The sequence below is a fragment of the Cavia porcellus genome, unplaced genomic scaffold (genome assembly GCF_034190915.1).
Source record: "Cavia porcellus strain 051 isolate PalLab524CR breed Dunkin Hartley unplaced genomic scaffold, mCavPor4.1 scaffold_9, whole genome shotgun sequence".
NCBI classification, from domain to species: Eukaryota; Metazoa; Chordata; class Mammalia; order Rodentia; family Caviidae; genus Cavia; species Cavia porcellus.
The window spans coordinates 48,975,770-49,002,036 of NW_026947492.1; the positions used below are offsets into that span (position 1 = coordinate 48,975,770).

At 33.8% G+C, this 26,267-nt stretch overlaps 1 protein-coding gene across 9 annotated transcripts in view; it reads left to right on the plus strand.

Moving 5' to 3' along the window:
* Dlg2 (discs large MAGUK scaffold protein 2) overlaps positions 1–26,267 on the plus strand; it is a 1,893,126-nt gene that overhangs the window by 414,874 nt on the left and 1,451,985 nt on the right. For 7 of the 9 annotated variants that reach the window (XM_063256338.1, XM_063256340.1, XM_063256341.1 and 4 more), the window contains exon 4: positions 5,341–5,436. In XM_063256338.1, coding sequence (XP_063112408.1) covers positions 5,341–5,436 — 96 coding nt within the window. Of the gene's footprint in view, positions 1–5,340; positions 5,437–19,799; positions 20,243–26,267 lie in introns of those variants that run through there. The other 2 variants (XM_063256348.1, XM_063256350.1) reach the window with 1 other exon arrangement.

The following is a 26,267-nucleotide window of genomic DNA, read 5'->3' on the forward strand; positions in this document are numbered from 1 at the left end:
GGGAAGGTGGTGGTAAACCTATGGTAGGCAGCCTGCAGCAGGCAGTGTGTATTACTGAAAGTCTTCAAGGGTTCCCCATTCCTGGGTGGGCCATTCACTTTCCATTTTGCCAAGAACCATCGATCTTTTCCTAAATATGCCTTGTACCTGATTTCTCTGCTGTAATTTAACATTTTATCATCTAGATTATTGGTATGCAAAGCAGTATCAGTTATCTCAAAGGTTTAAAAGAAACAGACCTAGAGCCCCATTCAAACTGTTTCAGATTTAGTAGGGAAAAATTTTATATTTATAACAAAGCTCTGGTTGATGCTGATATTGCTGGTCTGAGAACCCAAATTTAAAAGGTTAATTTGGAAGGAGATGGTTCAGTGTACTATACTGATTAAGTGCATAAATTTTGTTCAGACAAAACTAGATCCTGTTTTCCTACCCCAGAAATAATAGTTTGTATTTCATAGTTTTTTAAAAACACAAGTGAAATAATGCATATAAAATGTGTATCAATATTCTTGAAGAAAGGCCTAGCTTATGGTAATTTTCATTAATTGTTGCATGTTGTTGCTCGTATTATGACTGTCATGCCTTTCAAGAATATTGATTCGAGGAAGAGAAGATCAGATAAATATATTGCTAGTTCGGGAACAAGAGTGATCAGGGTCTTTTCTTTCTTTCTTTCTTTCTTTCTTTTTTTTTTTTTACGGTACAGGGAATCAAACTCAGGATCTCGTGCTTTCCAGGCAGGTTCTTGTGCTGATGAGCTGTATTCCCAGCCCAAGGGCCTATTTTTTTGTTATTGTTGGCAGTATAAAAGAATAAGATAAAAAATGTAGAAGAAAATTATTATTTTCATGACAGCAAAACTGATGACAAGTTACTAGGGCAAGTAGTACTGGCAGAAATATGAATTTCAAGTTATTGGACTGACTACTATATATGTGTTTAGAAAGTGTATATGGCATACCATCTGGTATGAAGAAGGAAAGTCATAAATTCTGTTGAGGTTCAGGATACATTACACTCAAATATGACTACAAGAAAGCAGAATGTCATCCCCAAATATTCCTCTTTGTCATATTGACTATTTCAAATTGGTTATTTTGAGAAACTGCAGACATTGGAGTAGCTTTGAAAAACACCTTTTTGAAAGAAGAAAATTTACATATATGAAGGAAGTTTTCATCAGTAAAGATATCTTTATCAAGAAGAGGGCTAATCTGAGACTTTTCAGTTGAGAAATTGTTATCTGCCTAACAACACAACTTTTATTCAGCTTAAATTTTCTCTCCTCACTTTCCGTATTTTGTTCCCACTAGCTATAGAAAGCCTAAACCTTTATTCCTTTCTGTAGTTTATGGTAAATAAGCTTGATTCATCAGTTTCTTCTTTGAGTCTATTTTCATGGGACTGTTCTGCACTGATATGTAAATAATTAAAATAGATCTTATTGTGTGTTAATCTGCCTGTTTAATTTATAGTTCAGCCAAAGAATGCAGAAGAGCAGAGAGAAGTCATTTTCCCTTTCTTATGATATAAAGCATTTACTCTAGTTGTAAAATGGTTAATAAGGAAGAGGAAGACTATGCAATAGTTGGCATTATCTCCATATTTCCAGTGACACAAAACATTTAAATGTTGCTCCAGTTTTTGCTGTAAAATCCATTCTCTTTGCTTCTGAGCTTGATGCCCTTAAAGAGTATGTTATTCACTCTTAAACCACCACTCTAGTCAGTCTGGATAACTTCTGTCTTTAGCATGATTTCAAAAACTTATTTTCTGAGAAGTCTCCTTTGGTTCCATGAGAGACACTCCTTTCATGCTTTATATCTGCATAGCACTATAAATTATTATTTATACATTTCACTAGAGTTCCTTGGAGAAAAGACAGCACATATCAATGCTTTAATGTCTACAGAGATCAATAAATATTTGTTTTATAAAAAAGATTTAATTAGTTTAATAAGTGGATGCACAGGTAGAATAGTAAGCAAACAAGGAATGATACCTTTGTTCTGGCTAAGGGAAATGCCAAACTCAACCTGGAATATCATTCTGGAGAGTTATAGGATCTCCATGGGTCAGCATTCAGTTTTAAGAAGAGCCTAGTTATAAAATAATGGATTTTTATAACAAGGCGTATCGGGAAGATGAGTCCAGCTCTCAAAGAGTGATTTCAAGTGGTGATCACTTCCATTCTTCAGAAGTTTCAATTCAAATCCATCAACTTATAAAGAATGATAGCCCATAGTTGCCATTAATAACGTTGGGACCCAAAGGTAAAGAGCATCCCATAGCTTACTGGAAGCATCTAACATAGTCTATTAGCTTGAGCCTCTTTTCAATGATACTGATTATAGATGCTATAAATTGTTGATATAAAGGACTGTACAACTGTCCACATGAAAGTATCTACTTTTCAGTATCCATAGAATTTAGTAAGAACCAGGACCACCTTTTTGGTGGCTGAGGCTAAAATGACAACAGTTTTTTCCTCCTCTAGGTGGGAATTCACTTACATTGCCTCTTAGTTTTGTCAGAGTTTATCACCCACCACCTTACTGAAGCTTCAAGTAACAGGACATTATCTATACAGTAACAGCTGTGGACATTAAGAGGTAGACTCTATGATACCATAAATGGCAGGGTGTTTAGATGCTGAAGAAATACTGAACACACTGGGGACCTTGTATGAATGCACATGCAGTTGGTGTTGGAAACTTGAGTGCCAGTGGGATAAAAAAAAATTAGACAAATAAAATTTCAAGTGCTGTCAGTATAGTGGATTTGATTTGAATTTCAATGTCTGGCATATCTAAGGGTATAGGATCACTATAAATGAATACACTAAGCAATAATCTACTCTAAGGCTTTAATTCCCTTTAGCATTTTTACCGGCCATACTTGGCTGTTGTTTTAAAATACTGTATCTTGTAGTACCTTTGCTACTTTGAGTTCCTTAAACAAGAGTATAATTTCTTTTTCTTATGAGATTTTTCATTTTCTACTGGACTACCTGAGAGAAAATGGGAAAAGAATTTTGTTCTATTTGTATTTCTCTACACGTATCTCTTCTTTATCAGGAGAATCCTCTTTGGATTTTTACAGGCATTTACAGTAAAATATTAATACCAATTATGCATTCAGCAGTTAACGCCACAAAATAATGTTGCATTGAATGGCCCCACAGAGCCTCATATACAAGGTCGCTATATTTTTTTCTACATTGAATCATGCTCAAGCACTGTAAGCTGAATCCTGTTGCCCCAGTACCCTGCCTCATAAACCAACCCCATGGGAACAAGCAGATCATGATTTGACTGTCTCTATCCAATTCAGCTGTGAGAGTTTAAGTCCTTCCTCTCCCAGAAGTTGTTTAGTATTTTCAAATGGGTGTGTATAACCATGTTCCATTTTAGAATATGCAATCTATGGTATCACTCTTTATTACCTTTTCTTTAAAGAATCTGAGCTTTGTAAAAAGAAGGAAGGAAGGATCATGAGAGAAGGGCAAGATAGCTATGCAGCTAGCTGTAAGCATGGCACATTTACTTTGACTTTCAGCATAACAAAATGAACTTTTAATTTTCCAGTCTATATAGTGTTAAATTAAGGGCACTCACTTATCTTTGGGTTCAAAAACTAAATGAGCATATCAGGCTACCACTCTGATCATATGACTCACTTGAATGCTTAGAGCAAAGACCTGCTTTCGGATGAGCCTCACTGGAAGCAAGATACTAACTGAGCCACACTTCTGTCCTTACTGCTTGCATCTGTCTTCATACCAAACACAGCAACACATCCACAGAGACAACTCTGTTTCACACACAGTGTCTAACTTGGGCATCTTCACTTGATTAAGCCCACCATTCCTTGTAGCCGGATCAGAGTTTCTGTTTGTTCTTATTTACCTAGTTTAATCATGTATATTTTCAGTCATTAAACAAATGTTTATACTTGGAGACTGAGGAAACAGTAATTCATTCAGTTTGTCTTCCAAGGAGACAGAGCAAAGAAATCTGTGGATATATAATTTATAACAAAATATGTTAATCATAATGAGAGGTGTAAACTATGGGAGGAAAGCAGAAGAGTGTCGACAACATATTAGAATCAGGGAAATTGTTTTTTTCAGTTAATAATGTCTGTAAATTTCTCTCCTTGCATAATTTGTGTAGTCTATGGTTTTTTGGACTGTTGCCAGAAAGGAGATGGAAACTTTTTGCCTAGAGTAAATCTTAAGAACTGAAGATGAATGGTGGATAGATAAGAAAGTCCTCCTACTTGTGAAAGACTTCATAGAAGCCATTTGGAAGTTGTCTTTCAGTCTATTTCCTAGTACTTAACCCAAAACTTCCTCAGAAATTTCTCATTAACAAGCATATAGCCGAAAGAATATTACTACATAGTTAAACATACAATGTTATCAACATGTTTGTTACCAGTATTTAAGGTTGTTCTACACATCCTTTTCACCATTCCACAAGTCCATGATCCTCTCTCTGAGAAATTCATGATTGTTAGCACTGTCTTCTTGCCAGTGTCAAGAACTACAGAAGGTCTAAGATTTTATCTTTGTAAACAAAGAAGACAGGCTGTCACAATTTCATAAATGTTGCCAAAAAAACTTTTAGGACAAGGACAAAGAACTTTATTACTTGAGACAAAAACAGTAACCTGATTATCAACAACATTTCCAGTACATTCTCCAGCTCCTTTTTCTACAGGGTCATGCAAAGATGGCCATGAGATACATTCACATGCAATGAGTTCTTTTAGAGATTGTGTTCTCCCAGTTGAGGGAACAAATATCTTTTATGATGGTCAGTAAGCAAAGCTATCCTTTGTTCTGGAAGTAGACATTATTTCTATTATCCAAAGCTGTAGTTATGAAAAAAAATCCCTGAAAAAATAGTTCAGTACGAAGGTAGTCAATGTCTCTGCAAGGAGAGCTCTAAAAGTTACCGTAAAGTAGAAATTCCCACAAGCAGGGGAACTTACATAAGATGAAATCAGCCCCCTGACTTCATCTTCTTATTAACCATGCTCAACTTTTACCAGATCATCACTTTACTTTAGAATAGTCCAATTTCAACACTCCCTGGTGAAAAGCTTTGAAATTTAAAAACTTGCCTTTGAATAACTGTCCCATTTTATGTTTTCTCTTTGGGAGCAATATAAAAATGAGTTAAGTAGTACATTCATATTCTAAAACTGACATAAGCAATATCTAACAATATTTATTCAGGTCTTAGGCAATGTAAAATACATGTTAAAAACTTGAAAAACATCTGAATTACATTAAAGAATAAGTTAATAAGTATTTTTTTTTTTTTTTAGTTTGTAGGTTGCAGTGGGCCAAAGGAGAATGCTTCCTGTATTGAGAAAAATAGAGAAAACCAGTGTTTTGAGAATGAATCTGGTGAAAATAAAAGTGTAAGTATTAGTGTGTTTTCTTTATTTCTATGTTTAGCAGGCAAGATGTATCTTGTTCTCAATGGAGACTTGTTTCTACAGTGTTCAAATAAAAGAAATAAATAACTTAATTTGGTCTGGTCAGCGTATTGGGTTCTTCTGCCATAGAGCTGATGGTGACTGTGTATGATTTGTTAGTAGATGTGATTTTCATTTGGGGTTTGTGTTTTGGCATATAATTTCAAATTGCCAGTGATCACTTAGATATTTTGTAAGCTAATTTGCTTCTCTCTTGAAAAGTGTTTTTATTTAACATAGAAGGTGTTATTTAAACTATTTGAGACAGAATAAAATGCTAAATGTGTTCCCAAGAAAGGAAGTTGTCTAATTTGGCAATAATAGTGTTTTCCTCCAAAAGGGGAGAAGAAAGATAGATGTCCCTGCTGGTCTCGTGCATCCTCAGAAAACAATTTTTTGAACTTCTTGGCAGTCTCCAAAGATATTTGTATTTTAGTTTCCTGAAGATGAAATCATCAGAACTAAGAAACAAATGTGCCAACTTGTCAGTCAGCTAAATTAAACAAGTGCTGGCATGTGTAGTAGAGAGACTTTACATTTATATTATAAGAAAGCATATCACTAACTGATACTTAAAAAGTTCCACTTTCTTTATCTTATAAAAGTTATGAAATTTTAATAAGATCCTGAATATGAATGTTTAATATTGCCTGAAAATAATGATTTGTCATTTTATTGAAATGATTTGCAAGTTTCACATTTTGCCAAGGTGATGTTTCATGAAAATTCGAAAAATAAAAATAAAGATAATGTGAGAACTTTAGGCTTTTATTGGTGAAATACATTTTACATTTAATATTATTACTTTATTATGCTTTACTTCTGTTGTGTTCTTTAAATAATTCAAAATACTTTTAGGATTATATTATGTGTTTAAATAAATCTTCTATGAAAAAGATAATTTTTGGAGATTTTATATTCCAGAGTTCTGGTGAGAAATAATGACTTTTAATCAGCTCATAGAGAAAGGAAGGCATTGAAAGAATTCATAGATCTTGGTGGCTAAGTAGATTGAGATTTGGTTTCTATAAGGGGATATTAGAGATGAAAGTTATACAATGGACTTACAGGATAAATTTAATATGATGTTTTGAATTTTATATAAGGAAGAACTGAAAGAAAGTATTTTAAGAAACTATAGTACATTGTTTGAGAACTAAGCATGTTAGCAAAGTAGAACAACACGAGAGATTGCAAAGAACAAAAGATCCAATGTCAGAGTCTAGTAGCTGTTTCTAGACTCTACCGATGATTAGTCATATGTCCTCAAGCACACTAAATGGTGTAGCATTATCTATAAAATGAAAAAATATCTATTGAGCTTGTCCTTCAGAAATGTTAAGTACCACATGAAACAGATGTGAAAGATTTGATCATTAAATGCTCTACATATTACATACATTTGGAGACATGGTTGGAGAACTAAATGCTTCTTGAAAATATTTGTAGTAATGTTTTATTTGATTACTGTTTGATTCCTTAATAGAAGTCATATTTTATCCAATCATGTATTTGAACTGGTTGTTTAAGTGCTAAGTGGACACACTGGAAATACTACAATTCATGAACAAAATTTGGTCTTTTATAGAGAGAAAGGAAACATAGTAGCTGAGAAGGAAGCACTGTGTAGCAAGGAGTTAAGGAGTTATAAGTGGAAGCCAGAGATCAGTGTTATTGTATTTGTACACATATTCTCTGAGTGATCTTAGACAAAACACTTAGCATATTTGTATCTTCACTTCCTAATCTAAGGAATATTTTTTTTAGATAAATTACAGGACCTTTTCGGTTATCATGTACTGTATGGATTGTGTCTGGATTTCCCCCAAAGCCTCACACAGTTGTGAGGGCAGGCTGAGTTTGTGATTGATTCACGGTCCAATATGGGATTATGGGTACCCACACTCGGGCAGGTAGCCTGTATAAAATATAAGGGACATAGAGAGTCTTCTTTAGTGAGTGCCTCTCTTTTTGCTCTTGTTGCTTTTTCTGTCTTCTGAGACCATGAACAGTTTCCCCTCTACACACCACTCTGCCTTGGAGCCAGCTGATTATAAACTGAAATCTGCATGAACTGTGAGCAATGAGAAAAATAACCAAGATATGTACTTTCGGCATTTTGATAGAATATAGGAATTATTTATTTTAGAGAATCCAACATCACTCTCAGATTTTTCAGTCACAAATATATATTTATTTACATTCTATAAAGTAACTGTACCTCCTAAGAATAATTTTTCAGCACAACTCTATTTCTCTCTATACATTGTTGTCTTAGGTACTTTTTCTCGTCTTTGAGACAAAATGCCTGAAGCCCAAAGTGGGAAAGGAAAGGTTTGTTTCTTACAGTTTTTAGAGGTTTCAATTCACACTCAGTTGGCTCCTAGGCAGGCTGGCACAGCTGCCACAGTTCATGGCAGCTGCAAACACCAAGGCCGAAACCAGTAAAAGAGTGAGACACACCCTCTTCCTACCATTACATTGCATTCTAGCTCACCCCTATGTGGGTGTAGCACTGACACCATCAATCCAAGCACTAGACAATGAACCATCACAAATGCACAGTGAAAACTCCTGAGTCCTGGGGGCCACAGACATAAACCATGACAGTTGTGCCTCCCTATATTTTCCTTCTTGACATGCAGCTATAAATGTTATTCCTGATATGCACTTTAAAAGTGTTCAAATACTAAATACTCAAACCAGTCTTGAAAAACATAAAACAAAGTTGGAGATCTTTATTTAAAGACATACTAAAAAAACAGTAATCTAGATGTTATGATACTAGTATAAAGACAAATACATGGACAGACACTTGAACCAATGCAACAGAATCACAGCCTAGAAAGAGAGTTTTCTTTTATGTATATGGTCAATGATTTTCAGCAGAGGTTCCAAGACTTTGCAATGGAAAAAGATGATCTCTTAAATAATTAGTCATGAGAACACTAGATATCCACAAACAAAAGAATGAAGTTGTACCCTAGTTATACCATGTGCAAAAACTAACTCAAAATTTCCATTTGATATAACTATTCCCCTGCTAGATATTTTCCCAAAAGAATTAAAGACATTATATTATAGAGGTAGATGCATATCCTTGTTTAAAGCAGCACAATTCATCATAACTAAATTCTATAAGTAGTCTATATACCCATCAACAGATAAATGGATAAAGGAAATATGGTATTTGCCCCCAATAGAATATTACTCTGCCATTAAGCAGGATAAACTTGAGTCACTTACAGGAAAATAGATGCACCTTGACACCATAATATTAAGTGAAATAAATCAGAGAGACTATGAGGTTTTTTTTTTTTTTTTGTACTGGGAACTGAACTCAGAACCTTGTGCTTGCCAGGTAGGCACTCATGCTGCTAGGTATGTCACTTCCAGATGGTCTTCCAGAGAGACCATCATAAACAGCATGTGTTTTTTCTTATGTGAGAAATCATAAACATAAAGAAAAAATAAAATACAGATAAAAGAAAATAGAGATATAGGTATTTCTTTAATAGGAAGGAGATTCAGACATGGAGGAAGATGAAGAAAGCAGATGGGAAGAGGATGAAAAAATAAGATATGCTATGAACTGGTACCAACTCTATTCAAGGAATGTAATCATCATGTACTACAAACATGTACTAATAAAAAATAAAAAAGAAGAAAGAAAAAGTGGATTAAACTCCTAAGTAAAATAAAATGCCAAAAGTCCTAGAAAAAATGGGAAAATGTCAGGACACTGAATTTGGCAGCAAAGTCTTAGATATCAAAGCCGAAGGCAAAAAAGCAAAAGGAAGCAATTCGAGCCAAATCAGACTCGAAGACTTCTGCAGCTCAAAGGAGTAAGGAAAAGAACGAAAGTACAGCTAACAGGGTTAGAGAAATTATTTTCAAATCATATTCTGGTAAAAGCTAAATAGTCGGAAAATATAAAGAATTCTGATACAAAATGATCCAGATTTTTAAAAAAAAGAGTAAAAAATTTGTCCAATAAACAATTATTTGAAGAGGGTATACAAATGGTCAGCATTCCTATGAAAGGAAGCTTGGTATACTCATAAACAACAATGAGGTATTACCTCCTACCTGCCAGAATGGTCATTTATCAAAGAATAAAAAATATGTGCTGGCAAGAATATGGAAAAATTGAAAACTTTATAGCTTGTTGAAAAGAATGTAAAATTATGTAGTCATGATGGAAAATAGTACAGACATTCTAAAAACTAAAAACAGAATTACATATAATTCAGTGGTTTTATCTGGGTGCAGAGTCAAAAGATTTCATTCCTATGTTCACTGCAGCATTATTCACAATGGTCAGGAGCTCGATGTCACCCAAATGTCCATCAAAAAATGAATCAGTAAAAACATTTAAAAATAAAAATATTACATGTAATGAAGTATTATGTTAAAAAAGAATTAAATCTTGCCACGTGCTGCAATAAGGATAATCTTGAGGACGATATGCTAAGTGAGATAAGTCAAAAAAAGAAAAATACTATCTTTCTGTACATATAAAGTATCTTAAGTAGTCAAACGCTTAGGGAAATAGAAAGTAGGTGGCTTAGGAATGGGATGTAGGGAAGAAATTTGAGTTTAGAGGGCATAGAGTTTAATTTTTATCCATTTCCCTTCCCTTCCCTCCCCTTCCCTTCCTTTCCCTTCCTTTCCCTTCCCTCCCTCCCCTCCCCTCCCCTCTCCTCCCTTTCCCTTCCCTTCCCTCCCTTCCCTTCCCTTCCCTTCCCTTCCCTCCCCTCCCTTTCCCTCCCTTCCCCTTCCCTTCCCTTCCTTTCCCTCCCCTCCCCTCCCCTCCCCTCCCTTCCCCTACCCTTCCCTCCCTTCCCCTCCCCTCCCCTCCCCTCCCCTTCCCTCTCCTCCCCTCCCCTCCCCTTCCCTTCCCTTCCCTTTCCTTCCTTTCCCTTCCCTCCCCTCCCCTCCCTTTCCCTTCTCTTCCCCTCCCTTCCCTTTTATTTCCTGCCCTTGCCTTCCCTTCCCTACCTTTCACTTCCCTCCCTTCCTTCCTTTATCTTCCTTTTCCCTTCCTTCTTTCCTTCCTTTCTTCTTTCTTTCCTATTCTTTTTTATTGTTACAAGGAATCAAATCCAAGGACATCCTGTTACTGAAGTACATCTCCATTCCTTTCCATTTTTGTTTTGAGACAGAGGCTTGTTACATTGCCCAGGTGGGATGGAAGTTGAGCTCCTCCTCGCTGTGCTAGGATTACAGGCATGCACAACCATGCACAGCTCTAGTTTCAGTTTTCCAAGATTAAAAAAATTTAGTGGTCTATTGTACAACAATATAACTATACATAACATACTGAACTCTACACTTAAAAATGGTTAAGGTTGTAAATCCAATGTTACATATTTTTTACTATAATAAGAATAATGAATGATGATTCTGAGCAAATCTTCCTGGAGCACAATTTTGAAATTATCACAGAGACATAGGATTAAATGTAATTTTTATGGCAATCCAGAGAAATGATTCTTAGTTTTCAATTCCCTTTACTATACCCTGCTAAAGGGAACTCTCTAATTTACTGGGAAGTTTCTAATTATAGGATATTTACCACTTCCAATATAGCTCTTTCTTTCTGCAAGTTGAATGTTACTGTTTCCATAAAAATCATGATATTCAAAGTTTATTACCATTGGATATATTTTTTCCTATACCATACCATGAGCATTTTGAAACTGTATTAGTGTCTTTTATTTTTTGTCTTTAAAATATATTCATTGGTGTGTATTAATTTATAAAATAATTATAATATATGATATATTTATCATATCTATTTTTCCTTTACCCTCACTTATACTTCTCCCTTCCTTCTGTCATTATGTATATTTTTAATTTTTCAATGTTAGTGAAATAAAGTGGCAAAATTATCTTTAGAACTAATGGGAGTATAATCTTTTACTTTTAATGGAATACTATTTTTAACTTTGACTAATTTGATTTACTAATTTAAAACCTAGAATACAATTAGTCTTGTTTCCACACTGATGAAGACATGTGCTTTATCTTTGAATATTTTATAGTATCTCAGAGTTTGTGTTCTCCTTATGAAAAATCTGTGACGACACTTTACCAGCATTGTAGAAGATCAGGTTTCATATTACCAACTCTCATATTCACAAAGCTGTTTAAAACTAGTCAATCATTGCATCAGTGTATATACTTATTCTATGTCACTACAGCAATACAAAATACTTCAAAAATAAGATTTCATTCATTTAATATTTATATATTTAGAATTATACTTAGAATTCTGATTTTAATGCTTGAAATATATTCTCAGATGTTAAACAATTAGAATAAAACATTGAAATTTATGTTATTTACTACCTAGATCAATGCGTTCAATGCTTCTAAAAATACAACATATTAACTTCACCATCAAAATAAGACAGGACCTGGGATTAGATGATCATGGATTATAGTGGTTGACTTACTATATCAATAGAGTTTCTACCAGACTGCCTTACCAACTCAAAATCTATATAAATTTGCATTAGTCAATTGTCATGAGTCTCGCATTTTCACCTTTAAATTGATTCTTAATTCACAGGTTATGAATAATTAAAGATGTTAGGTATATGAAAGATCCTAATCACAGCTGCTCAATACAATATTAATGTGTATTTGTAAACAGTATATTTGATAAAAGGTTACTATCCAAAGTTTATAAAGAACTCAATTTAAAAAATTCTTTAAAATTAAAAGAATTTATTAGTGGAAATACAAATAACCCATTAGAAAATGGGCTAAGTATTTGAGTGGACATTTCGCCAACGAAGACATAAAAATGGCCAACAAGTATACAAAAAAGTACTCTATGTTCTTAAACATTAGGGAAATGGAAATAAAAATTACTATGAAACACCACCTCACGTGTTTTAGGATGGCACATGGGTAGTATTTCAAGGCAGCCGAAGAAAGCAAAGGCAGCAAGATCAAAAACTGGGAGGAACAAGTCTCTTTTTCCTCCTTTATGTTGTAAGCAGGCTATACCCTTCAGGCAGATTTAGCATTCACACCATCTCCATGACCTCCTCTTGCTCAGGCTGAGGATGTTTACAAAGTAAGGATGCTGACCCCTGCTAAATCACTTGTTAAACTGCTGACCTTCTCAAATTGACACAGTGAATAACCTCCTAGAACAGTGGACTTGCCCTCCACAACACACCATGTAGAGCTGGAGTTACTCAGTTAAGCTTCTAGACTTTTCAAATTGACACAATGTATCAACCATAACAATAGGAAACAGGAAGATAGCTCTTTTGCAGAAAGGAAGGGGACCAAGACATGCATGGAGGAATGATAGGGAGGAGGGGATTAAAAAGAATTAAGATGTATTATGTACATATACCCATTCCCTGTAAGAAATGTAACCATTATGTTCTGCAAACATGTACCAATAAAAATAACAATTAAAAGGATTTACTTTAAAAAATGTTAATGTAAAAGCTATGAAAAATTGAAATAAATAGTTTAATATTGAATCTGAAAACTTTATTTTATATATTTATAAAAACTATTATTCATTTAAATCACTTGTGTACAAACTAAACTACATTAGAAATCATACATTAAAAATTTCATGTAGGAAACTGATCTGGCCTTACTTTTAAAAAAAATATTTCCCTGTGTGGCATTTGATTCATTCATTCAAAAAAGTGCTTAGCAACTGTTGTGTTCTACACGCTGGTTTTACAGCCTTGTACAAAACAGACAATGTTCCTGCCTTCACAAATAAAATTCAGATGGTATGAAATAAATAAAGAAGGTAATTTCCAATTGTGACCATTATAATGAAGTAAATAAACAAGGGACACGCAATGAAGATAGAAGGGAATCTAATTTGACTAGAAGGATTGCTTTGAGAGGGTCTTAATGAGGTAGTGACATCTCTGCAGAGATTTGAATAATTAGAGGAAAGCAGTTATGTGAAGATACAGGGAAACAAAGTTTCTATCAGAAAGAATAATGATTTCCATACCTGGAAGGAAGAATCAGAGTGAAATACTCTTTGAGGAATAAATAGCAAACCATAGTAAGGTTGGCGGTTGGGGTGTGGGAAGGTAAAGTATGCAATGGATATTTAACAGTACTGCAAAGGGCATTTATATTGCAAGCAAAATTACATTTCAGATCATGCAGCTTTTTAGATTTGTAGCTTATATATAACTATTTGGATTTGACTTCGACTCAGAGAATTATATAATGCTAGGGAAGATTGAGCCTCATAAGGAATGTACTTAATGTTTAGAAAAGTTTATAAAACATGCATTTTGTTAGGAAAATATGCTTTTATTAACTTTTAATTATGTATTGCTGACCACTTAAAATTATATAAATTTCTTTATTTTTATTTTTTAAATTTTATTTAAAAGGAAAAAGAGAAAAAAACAAAATAAAACAAAGCGGTGTAAGGGTACAAGTAATACAGAACTAAAAAAAAACCAGTAAGAAATCACCAGTTAATAGATTACACATTATCATCTTAGAGATAGTTGCTCAAGTCACAGTATCAAACCATACAAAGTGGACATTCAAACAGTGAGACTGTGAACAGTTGTGTTCAATGATCCAACCAAAAACATTAATATGGTCAGCTATTTAACACCCCTAAACACACTTGCAGTTGTATCCTTTAGAGCACTTTTTCCCCTCTCTTTTTTACAACACAATTTACATATTTTGGGTTTTATTACTCCTTGGTTCTTATTACTTTTTTTTGGAAGAGAATAAAGTCAAATATGGCAAAACAAAGCTGTCAATCAAAACCACGGATAAACATAGCACATGATGTAAAAGCAGAATACAAGGTTATCAACAATGGTTACCATAATGCCTCTTGCTTCCTTAAAAAGAATTGTCTATTTCATTAGGTATTATAAAGTTGAACAAAACAGTAGAGAACAAACCAATACAACCTAAACCTTGTAAACATTACAGGACTTCCAAAGAAGATAATAGTCAAACCAGAATGGGCATCATAGTGAATCTTATTGCCTTCAAAGTAGTTGCCTATACCCTCAAACTTGATACTCTCATACAGAGTGGAACAGAGTCTAATCAGTCAAAACGAGATAGTGGGAGTATTACAGAACTTCAAATCAAGTTAATAGTAAATCAAAAGTGTTACTATAATATATCCTGCTAATTTTTTTATTTTTCCCCTTAATTAAAAAATCATAAAAAAAATCTAAATAATTTTTTTAGTGAATAAGGGAGAGATTGAGATAAAAGAGGACATAACAATATTACAATACAGGTCAAAGCATGACTGCTTCAGCAACCTAGTGCTTCACCACCAAATAACCCGACTTAATAGTAGTTACCATAGCGTCTTTTTCCTTGAAATATTTGAATATAAATTCATATACTTCAAATATATCAAGTCAGTGTAAAACCATTCAAGTGGATGAAAGCATTGTAGGGTATTTAGAACCAGCTAACAGAAAACGAACAATGGTTTCTATATTATCTCTTTGCCTATAAAAATTTTTGTTTATACTATCACATATAATAAAATCCAGCAAGATACATCATGATAAAACCAATGGAGACAGAAGAGCCATAGTTTGGTCATGCTTCAAAACAAGATGATAGTAAAATTATATAAATTTCAAACTTTCAAAGGCTCTGCAAATGAAAGTTGTAAAGAAGTAGATTAAAAGATAAAATTTCTTGATTTTTTTATTAGTTCAGTTAAAACTTTGCTTTTTAAACCTTTATGTCTTTTAAAAAGATACGCATTTACTTTGAACAGAATATGTAAACTTACGCTTTTCATGAATTACTTTCAGACTACAACAGCATACTGATTTTTTTTAATAATAGAAACTCTGGAAAAGTTGGTCCTTTTTCAGTTGAACCTAATTTCCTACTTGCCTTTGGAGAGTTGAGAAACGAGGGCAGGCATTTTGCCATGACCTGCCTGCAGTCTATTTATTTTTCTAAGCTAACAAGCTTTGCAGATGTCATTCGTGTGCCTGCTGTCTTGGGTATATGGGGAACAGACAGACTGGGATGGGAGTCCAGGGGGTGGATTTCTTCTGTTATTTCCCTTGGAGCTAATCTTTTTAATGTAGGAGTCCATTCTTTTGGGGGCTGCTCCTAAGACCCTTACAAAGTATATACGATTCTGCATAAACACCCAGATATGTATCCATATTTTTAGGGGGATTCTTTGTTTTTCGTTATAAGTTGCTGAAGCAAGGCTACCTTTGGGCAGAAAAGGCCTTTGGGTCTGTCTGTGCCACACTGTCTTTTATTTTGGATAAAAATCTACTTAGTAATTTACTGTTATTATTAATATAGTGCCTATATTTATTACTGTTGTTTATACCTAGTTTCTACAGTGTCCTGTTGCAGTGCTTAAGCTGAAATTGCCCTTCTCAGTTATACATGACTGCTCCATGCCATATAAGGGATATGTAAATTTAAATATAATATAGGTTTAAAAATTTTTTTCTGTCAGGAACAAATAATAGCAGTTCTGGATGTACTATCATTCTTTCATTCCACAAATATTTTTGAGTCTCTTAAATACAAGGTTACCATGGTAGGGGCTAGAGATACTCCTTAAATTTGTCCTCAAGTGTCTTACATTCTAGGACAGTAGAAATAGACTATACTTCATGTCTAGTCTTTTTTTTCTTTGTTGAAAGTAATGCCTTTAAATGGTCAAGCTGCAGGCTTGATGGAGGTAATTTATAATACTAATTTTTCTGAGATCAAACTTCCAATGGAAAATTTTACTAAAAATCAATATACTTCTGGCATATCATTAAACTTAAGGAATAAGTAAAGCAGTTTGCAGGCTGTGATTTTATATCTTGCCAAACACTTCTTGTAAAATCACAGGTCCAACTGAGTTCTGTCTGTAAAAGAAGAAATGCTTTTAGCCGGTACCTTGTTAATTTTAAAAATAAAGTAATGTATCCCTTGAGGCGAAAGAGTGGGTTATCTTCTATCATCTTTATATTGAGGAAAATCAATGGAAGGGATGAAAGTATGCTTTAAAATGCTATATATTTACTAACATCTAAATGTAAATATGCTAAGTACTCACTTGTGATGAACACAAACTGATGAGTAAAGAAATGCATATAACTTATTTGTAATCACTTAATATTATATCAATAATATCTTTTTCACCAAGCATAATTGAATGTTTAGTTTGTGAAATGCCTGTTGCAAAACCATTTTATTTCCTGAAATTCCATTGGGTATATTTATTAAGCTGATTGTACAAAGGTGTAAGATGATATTGGTTCTTTTTCAAATAACATCAGAGACTTGGAATTATTTTTTCCTGTCAACTTCTAATTCATGCTTCTGGTCTTTCTCAATGGAGCTGAGGGCTATTCTCTAGAAAGCTTTCTTGACCACTCTATTCTTGACTAAATGCATCTATTTTATAATTCAAGGCCCCTAAGTGCTTACTACTGTATCTATAGTTTTTTACTTGCTTGTGGGCAGTGATTCTGCTAGTTTTTGCTCATACTTTTGTCTCCAAATAAGTAGATTCTTAAGTATATTTGTTGAGTGAGTTACTAGATGGAGCAATAAGAAGAATCAAAATTACCTTTTAAGAGCTCAGTTTTTTTAATCAAATAATCATTAGTGAACCCTTCCTCAACACACATGTGGCAGATAAGTGACTTCAGGAGTCTTATAGTATTCTAGAAGGTATGCCACAGTACCCATGTAATTTATAAAATGCTTTAAAATGTGATGAGCTTTATGATGCCCATTCTGGTTGACTATTATCTTCTTTTGAAGGCCTGTAATGTCTCCAAAGTTTTGGTTTTATTGGTTTTGTTCTTTACTGTTTTGTTCAATTTTATAACTGATGATATAGGCAATTCTTTTTAAGATAGCAAGAGGCATTTTGGTAACCATTGTTGATCACCTTAAATTATGTTTTTACATTATATATTATGTCCATCCTTTTGATTTGACTGAATCTGTTCTGTTATATCACATTTGGTTTTACTCTCTTCAAAAAAAAAAAAGTAATAAGAACTGTGGGAGTAATAAAACCCAAAATGTGTAATTGTCATTGTACAAAAGACAGGAAAAGAAATTGCTCTAAAGGATATAAATGCATGTATATTTAAGTGTATAACATAGACTGAGTTTTGTTGGATCATTGAACAGAACTGTTTGCAGTCTCACTGTTTGAATGTCCACTTTATATGCTTTAATTTTGTAAATTGAACAAATATTTCTAAGATGACAATATGTAAACTATTAACTAGTGTTTTCCTACTGTTTATTTTTTTCTGAAATTCTGTATAACTTGCACCCTTTTTCTGCTTTTTTTTTCCTTTTTCTCCTTAAATAAAATTAAAAAAAGAAAAGAAAAAAAAATGTGATGAGCTAGGGTCAGGCTCCCTCGGCCAGTTTTTCCCTATCTTAATGTCCTCCTCTCTAGGTAGATGAAATGCAGCTCCTTTCTTCCCAGGATACCTCGTGAAAATATTCATCTTACTCTTCTATCCAATCTCCTACCTTTCTCTCTCTAACATCTGACACTCTATTCTGGGTATGATTAAAAAGCCTGTACTTGCAATTAACAGACATACTTTTTACAGTTGGCACAGAAGGTTCTTAGGTTTTTGGAAATCAAATAAATTTCTTAATCTTACTTACAAAGCATTATTTTGAACATGAATATGACACACACCATTTACTTATTAGATGCTTTGGTTATATCAAGGAAGCAGTCTGGTACTTGAGAATGCTGAAGATATGATGGTTTATATACCCCAAGACAAGCTTGAGTTAAATTAATTATAGCAATGAAGTAGTAAATGAGGAGTAATTGAAATAGACAATGCATGATAGCCAAAGCATGCATCTTTATATTACTGAACCACAAGGTGATTACCTAATTGAAGGGACCACAGTATAGGTTTTATTTTTATTGTTTACCTTGAACATTCTCTAGTTTGTTATTCAGACCTGTAAGATAATAGTTCAGAGGAAGTTATTTTTTAACTATAATTTTAAACCACTTTGAAAGATTTTACATCATATTAAACTTTAGGAGTTTCTTCCGCTTTTATTCTCTCAACACATTTGATTTGCTATGAGCTTTAAAAATAATCTTTAGAAAGAGTGCTCTCATTTTGGTAAAATAATGACATGTCAGTTTCTGAGACATTCATCTATTTAGCAATCAGGAGGTTACTGAGGTTTGAACTTGAATAATTCATGAAAGGAACAAAGAAGAGTCTTATCCCATCATCGTTTCAAATTGCTTGTTATAAAAATGTCTTTTATTTTAAAAAGAGGTTGGTGGTGAGTGGTGAGGTGGGGAATAGTCCTGCCAAAATCTTGAAGCACTAAATGAAATGTATGGGTCCTTAGATATGTATTTCTTCTTGATATTGTCATTGGTCAGAGGACTGTAATTTCCTCCTAGAGAAAAGATTTTCCATTCTTATTGGTCAGGCAGTACTCCCCCAGCCACTTCTCTCTTCCTCCCTTCTCTCCCCTTCATGCTGTGGTCTTGTATCTTTCTACCTATCTGTTTCATTCTCTACCTAGAAATCTAAAATAATGAAAAATATATTATTATCTAGAGTGATGCTTGTCAGGCACCTCAAAGGCAGTCTATGTAGCAACTTCACTGGAAGAAAGGGAGGGACTTGAGGGAGGGGGGAGGACTCATCATTCTGCTGTTAAAATGCTGCAGATGGGAGCACACAACTCTGCCCACATAGTAAGTTCCGGGAGGCATCCAGTAAGGAGGGAAAAGTTTGAGAAAGAACTCTTTTTTCCTGTCTCAAGATGTGGAACTTTTGTAAACACGTTGAAGCCTCCTCCTACCTCAATATATTATACTTCTTTGTTTAAATACTTGAGCAGTTCATTTGAGTTTGTCATAGACCACACAAATAGCTACACAAGAAATTTTGACATTTTCTAAGTTAAGCCTCCAAATCCGCAGTTTCTTTTTGTCCCCGGCCAGATTTTCCTTATCCAGCTGTTAGTCATTTGTAAGAAGCTGCCCTTGTAATTGTGACTGAGTTCAGACGTGATGTATGCGGCACTGCATGCACCTTCGCTTTTCACTCATATCTTTCTAGTCATTTAGGCTCCCGGGAATCATGCTTCTAATAAATAGCTTTTTATTACCAAAGCCGCTGTTCTGGCAGCAGAACGACAGCCCTTTGATAGATGGGCAGGGTAGTTTTTTTGTGTTGTGCTTACTCAGAGTTATTAGTAGGAAAGGCGAAGCCAGCAAAGGGGAGGCTTTGGCAAAGGAAATCTTATGAGTATACTGAAACAGCAGATCAGAATTCAGAAACACGAGCGAGAGCTGAAATGTGATTCTCTGTTGCTCCGTTTAACACTCATCTCCACGATAGAACTGGCGGGCACTCACGGAAGCCTTGCTGGGATCTCGGATTCTGATAAAAGACCATGCAGCTGCGGAGCCCAGCGAGCCACCCAGAAGTTTTGCCGGAGCTGATTTCTAGCGGATTTTCCGGTGCCTAGGAGAATCCTGCTTGCCTTGAGCTGTATGGAGGAGGGCTCAGTTTTCCCATGAGGGGCCCCCTTGGAAAAACCGTCTTGTGCAGAATCCAGGCTTTGCTTCTCTCGTGTGCTATTTACCCAAAGGCTTTTCTCACCTTTGCTGATTTGCTGGTGTGATTTCCATGTACTGAGTCCTGTGCAGGGATCCAGGATGGATTGCCTGTGCATTGTCACCACAAAGGTAGGATAGGAATCAGAGCTGTTATTGTGTGCAGCATTTTCCTATTATTATTCTGGTCCTGTAATTAAACAGCTCTACTAGGTGCTGCCAATTCATGAGATAAAATGATTAGTATAATTTACTTTGCTGGGCATTTTGTACCCTAAGAGGGTTTGAGGGTCTTGTCTTTCTGTGATTTCAACTTCTTAAAGTGATATTGTGTGTTTGTGTAAATGAAAGAATTTTGCTTTTGATTTTTTTGGGGGCTGGGGTATAGCAGGTTTTGCTTTTGCATCTGTTCATAGGTTATAGTTGAAATATCTACAGTAGTATTATAGCTCACACACCATTTTAACCATACCATGTCAGGGTAGCCTTTCTGAGTGCAATAATTAGCTTTTCACAACAACCATGTCTTCTGTGTTTGAAGAAGCCAATCAGCTTTACTGTGGTTTGACATATTGTTTCTGATTGGAGAATTCTATTATTCTGCATTTTACTGATTTTTTAAAGGGAAAAAAATCTTTAGGCCTCAATGTAAAACAAACAAACAAACATAATATTTAATGTTTAACAGATTTTCCCTCCTTTAATTGGAAGCAAATAAAAGTGGCAATGGAATAAAGTCAGTAAGAAGTTTTTTATGGGTTTACTTTACAGAAAAATTTCAAAAATCATTTTATCCTTTCATGAGTTCTAAATAGTGTTTTTAAATTTCACAACACTATGTGAATAGAATTACTATTATTTTTAGAGAAAAACTAATTAAATGTCGTGCTCATTCTCAGCCTTTTCATTTTGCATGTAAGCATAGCATGAGTTAATTTAAGCCATGTCTTTTAGTATTTCACATTGATTGACTATCCATTAAACATGAAAAAAATCAATAGTTTAGTGCACAAGACCTAAGAAGTGTGAGTTCAATTTTGATCTCTTTTTACCACTAAAGAAAAGATTAATTTTGAAGCCATAAAGTTCCCCATCATATGTTAGAGATCTTACTTGTATAAGTTAAATTTCAGATTATTTTAAAAATAAATATATTCTCACAGAACCTACAATCACATGGCAGCCTTGTTGATGTTAGCACACTTAACATCTAGAAACTTCTAGTTGGACTGGTTGACAGGCTTCTAAATTACATGATACATTATTTTGTGTAAAAAAAAAATCTCAGTTACTTTTCCCAGTGAATTCCATGAATAAAACATTCTAAGCAAAATTTTAAAAAGCTAAGTGGGAAAGATGTTTCCTTATATAATCTAGAGAAGAATATATTTTCTTAATTATGGTTATCTTTTTGAAATATTACATTTGGTGTTAATTTCTTGAGAATACTGTCAAATCTAACTTAGATGTATTTTATAATTATTTTAAAATCATAATTTCAGGTGCTATAAAACACAACTATGACTTTAAAATAAATTGTGAACAGTGACTACTTAGAAGTCAAAACTTGAAGTCTGTTACAATAAACAAATTATATCAACATTCAGATGTTCACTTTGGATAGCATAATTTAAATATATTTTATAATCATTTACCAGGGTATTAACAATCATAGGTACAGGCAAAAGGTAAGATGTTATTCTGCTTTAAATTGTGTATAGGAAGTAAATGGCATTCCAGTATTTTGATTTATCATATAAATTATGTGATTCAAGAGGACACTTTGAACTTTCTAAGTTAGTTATATTTAAGAATGTTTCTAGAGTGTTGCTTATATCATTTTGAAAAGAAACATATATTTACCAAAATTTTACTACACTGTTTAAATGGTACATAAGCGTGATAGATTCATAAATAAATAAGATTTCTTGGAGTGCTTCAACCTACAAATGTGATCGGTTTAACTCACCACCTTCGGATACCTTACTCTTTTATCCCTGAGTGCTCATGCTCTTACTCCCGTTCCCTGGCACTCTTTGACATGAAACTTGCTAACACTTTGGAAATTTTAATTCAATCTCTGCTCAATTTGATATCTTCTCTAGCAGTAAATCCACCTCTGGCAGTTGTGGTTGTCCTATGCCCTTCTGTAAAAGTTTTATCTGAGACTGGGACTATCAGCTAGCCCAATCTGTCATACACTATACTTCATCTATGGCAGACACCTCTCAATATTGCAGCTGATCATGACGTCTACCAAAATTTTTGGTGTCAAGGAAACAAATATTTTCTCTGATAAAGTATCTTGGTTTCTTTTTCCTCTTCTGCTTTGGCATGAAAGGCACTTACTGTTTTCTCGAATCCTCCTAGACTTCGGTGTTCTGTGTTCTCTCATTCTCCTTTATTATAGTCACTGTAGAAACAAATTCTACTTCATGTTTTTCCTTCATATTCTTAAGAATAATTGTTAGACGGTTAATGGAGAAGATATTATGAAGCACAGAAATACCACTGTATAATGGCAATATAAAAGGACTTATTATTTATTTTAATTACCATTGATTTGACATAAGCTCATGTGTCTGATTTATTGCACTGAACATTACAGACCATTTTTCTGGACTGTGAAGTGAAAACAGTGGTGCTTAGCACTGAGCTGGAACCATGCAGGGGAATAGAAACCTGGTACAGTTGCTCCCTGCATACATAGAGAAGGACTGTTCTGGACTAAATTTAATGCAGTAAGTGCAATCCATAGAATTTTTCTTTTATTGAAATAGCATTCTCAAGTATTACATGCAATAGTATATAGAATTTTAAATAAGAACATAAAAATATGGAACTATGAAAAATCAAAATAAATCTGTACTCTGCACACCTAGAGGCATATGGACATCACTCCATTTCTCTATAAAAATGAGTACATTTTATTATATATTTGAGATGATTCATCTTCATTTCTTATCTAATATTACTCTAAAGTGTATTGTACCTGCAAATAAAGTTACTCTGGTTCACGAAGCATTTCAGAAAGTTATAATAGGTGAATTATACATTGCTGTCATTCCAGATGCCTATTAATCATACTTGTGGATGTTTTTAAAAAATTCAAAAAGATAATCATTAAAATGTTTGTTAAATTACTACTATAATTTGTAATATGTTTGTTAAATTACTACTATAATTTACTAATAAATGATGTCACTATTAACTTTTAATATGTTAACAAGTTAATGTGCATAATAAAATTCAAATACCAGATGAAAAATGGATCAGGCAGCATTAAAGAAGCTTTTTATTGATGTTGTTAACATTACATCTGTTCTGTAAATATTTTACTCTTTGCTTTTGCCAAGCCACAGCCTTCTATAAGAATTAAAGACACTTAGAATTTCTGAAAGGAAATACAAGTTTTTGCTGGACATGTAAAAGATATTTTTATCCAGGCTAGCTTGTATTATGATAATCTGAGTAGAAAAATAGTGGCATGTTGCCTTTTTTGAAAATGAATTCACACTAGAAATATTTACAACCATAGTTTTTACGGAAGCTAAAATAATTTTTATTTAGCATCACATCTTTATGTCAAGAAAATGAAACAAATCACCAAGTAAACAAATGGTTTTCTGAGTGATCTTGTATCCATAGACAAAGTTATTTATATATAGATATAGTTGGATCTGCTCCCATGGTTGAAGAAAGATCTCCATTCACTCGTTTCAGTTATCCAACAAATATTTATTGAGTGTTTACTATGTGCTTGACATACTAGAAGGCATGGAGATATAATAAGCAATCTAACCATTGAAACTTTTAGTGTAATGGGAAAAATAGCCAAGTATGAAGTAATAGTGACACGCACAGAGGAAGTGAAGGAAGGGTGCTATGGAGATAAGCATAGGAATACAAGAGAATTTAATGGATTTGGTTGCAAGACAGGCAAAGATGAGTATCAGAGAAGACTTCTGACTAAGTGGAAGTTACTCTGATTTGTAGAACTAAGGGCACAATGGGATGGAAAAATCATTCTAGGAAAAATTCCTGGAAAGGATGAAAGAATATGAATTGGATGTTTGAAGAAAGGAAATTCAATATAGTTGAGGTGTCTAAGACTAAGTAACAAATTTTCTAAAATGCCCATGTTGGAATAGAACCAGTCATAAATATCAAGGTGTTGACATTTGTATTATTTTTAAGGGAAGTGCATTTTTCATGTATCATGAACACTGGTTCTGAATCCATTTGCCCAGATTTCTCTATCATATCATTTCCATATGAGTTCCATTGCATTTTGAGTTCCTTTATATTTTCGGCCACATTCTCCTTTGCCATCCTTATACATTTTCATAAACATAATAGTTTCCACTTTTACTAGTCTCCTCATGAAAGGATACCTATCTCAGAGGGTTGTTGTAAAGACTCAGTGAAATAAGAAATATGAAGTGCTTAACATATTACCTTGTAACGAATAGGTACACTGTTCCTTTTTGGGGATCCACAGGCTCCTATCTTTTTTTTTTCTCTGATACCCTTTTCATGGCCTGCCAATGACTGTAGTTCTACTGTCTCTCATTCCAACTAAGTGTCTGCTAAGCATTGTGTTTACCTATCAAGACTGGAGCAGAGAAGCTTGATACACTAGGGGAATACATTCTTGTGGCATAGAGAGGCAGCAGTATACTAGTATTAGGGAAAATTTAACATAATCTAATCTTTTCATGTAGAAAATCTGAGAAAACAGCCAATGTGAAAGATATTATGACAATCTTAAGAACCTAGGACTAATCATTTTGGTAGCATACAACACCTTGGGATATTAATGTCATTAATATAATGGCTTCACTGTCCTCTAGTTTTCTAATGTCTCTGATGACAGAATCAACCTAATACACAAGTCTAAAGGTGCCACTCTCGCTTGGAAGCCCCAAAAGCACTCCTCTGATGTTGAGTAACTGTCTAAATTCTTATGTAATACACAGTTTTCTCTTGATTCAGAGCCTGAATTTCTCTTATCTTCCATCACTAGGTCTTGTGTTTTAAATACTTAACAATCTGAGAAATGTCTGAAGAAGTATGTGTTTAAAATGTTCCCTTCTCTGTCCTTCATTAAATTAATGGACACATTGGTCTTCCTGGTTCCCTCTATACTTCAGAAGTGTCAACACTGCTCCTTTTTGAGAACATTCACTTAATATTTTTCTGTCTAGGTAACTCTTTGTCTTCTAGTCTAAATCCTACTTGTCTTTTCTGGTCTCATTTTATATGTCACTACATTTCCCAAAAGATTATACATTCTTCATTTATACTCTCATACTATCCTGTTTCCACTTACTGCAATTCATAATTTGTGTAACTATTTTCTTTGTGTTTCTCTCTTCGTGTGACAGACCGTCATGAAGAAAAGAGACCATGTCTACATTTTCTCCTTTTTGTAAATGTGAAGTTTGGGATATTGAAGGAACTTCATAAATTTTATTAAAACTCATTTCTTCTTTGAACCAGTCAAATGAAGTAAGAGCCTTTATATCTTAAAGATGAAGGTTTACACAGCTGACAAGTTTCATAGTAGAGATTCAAATTCAAGTCATTATGACTCTAATACAGCAATTCTATCCACTTTCATCATCTTTTCTTTGAACTCATCAAGGTTATTATTTAGTTAAAACATATTGTTGAATTTTATTTTGGAAATGTCCCCCTCAACCTAAACATCTAATTAAGTAACAATAATACATTCACATAATATTGAATTAAAATTGCTCAAAAGTCACTATAGATTTGTAGTTTCTTAGATACATGTGTGTATCTTATAAAGTTTTAGAAATGAAATGAAATTTCAATCTATGAATTATACTAATCATCTGGGGTTTTTGGTGTTGTTGTTTTGTCTTTTTCGTTTTTATTGGTACCAGGGATTGAACTCACGACTGCTTGCATGCCGCTGAGCTAAATCCCCAACCCCAGTAATCATCTGCTAATACAACTGTACTAAATGGATGTCTTAATAAACCTGTTTACTAGTATGATATTTCACATTTTGGTTTTGCATGTAAAAATCACATGTGTTATTAAGTGGCATAGATTTGAGAGGGTTGTCTTTTGTCTTTACTCTAAAAGTAAATTTATTTTATGAGACAAATACAGATTTACAAAGGAA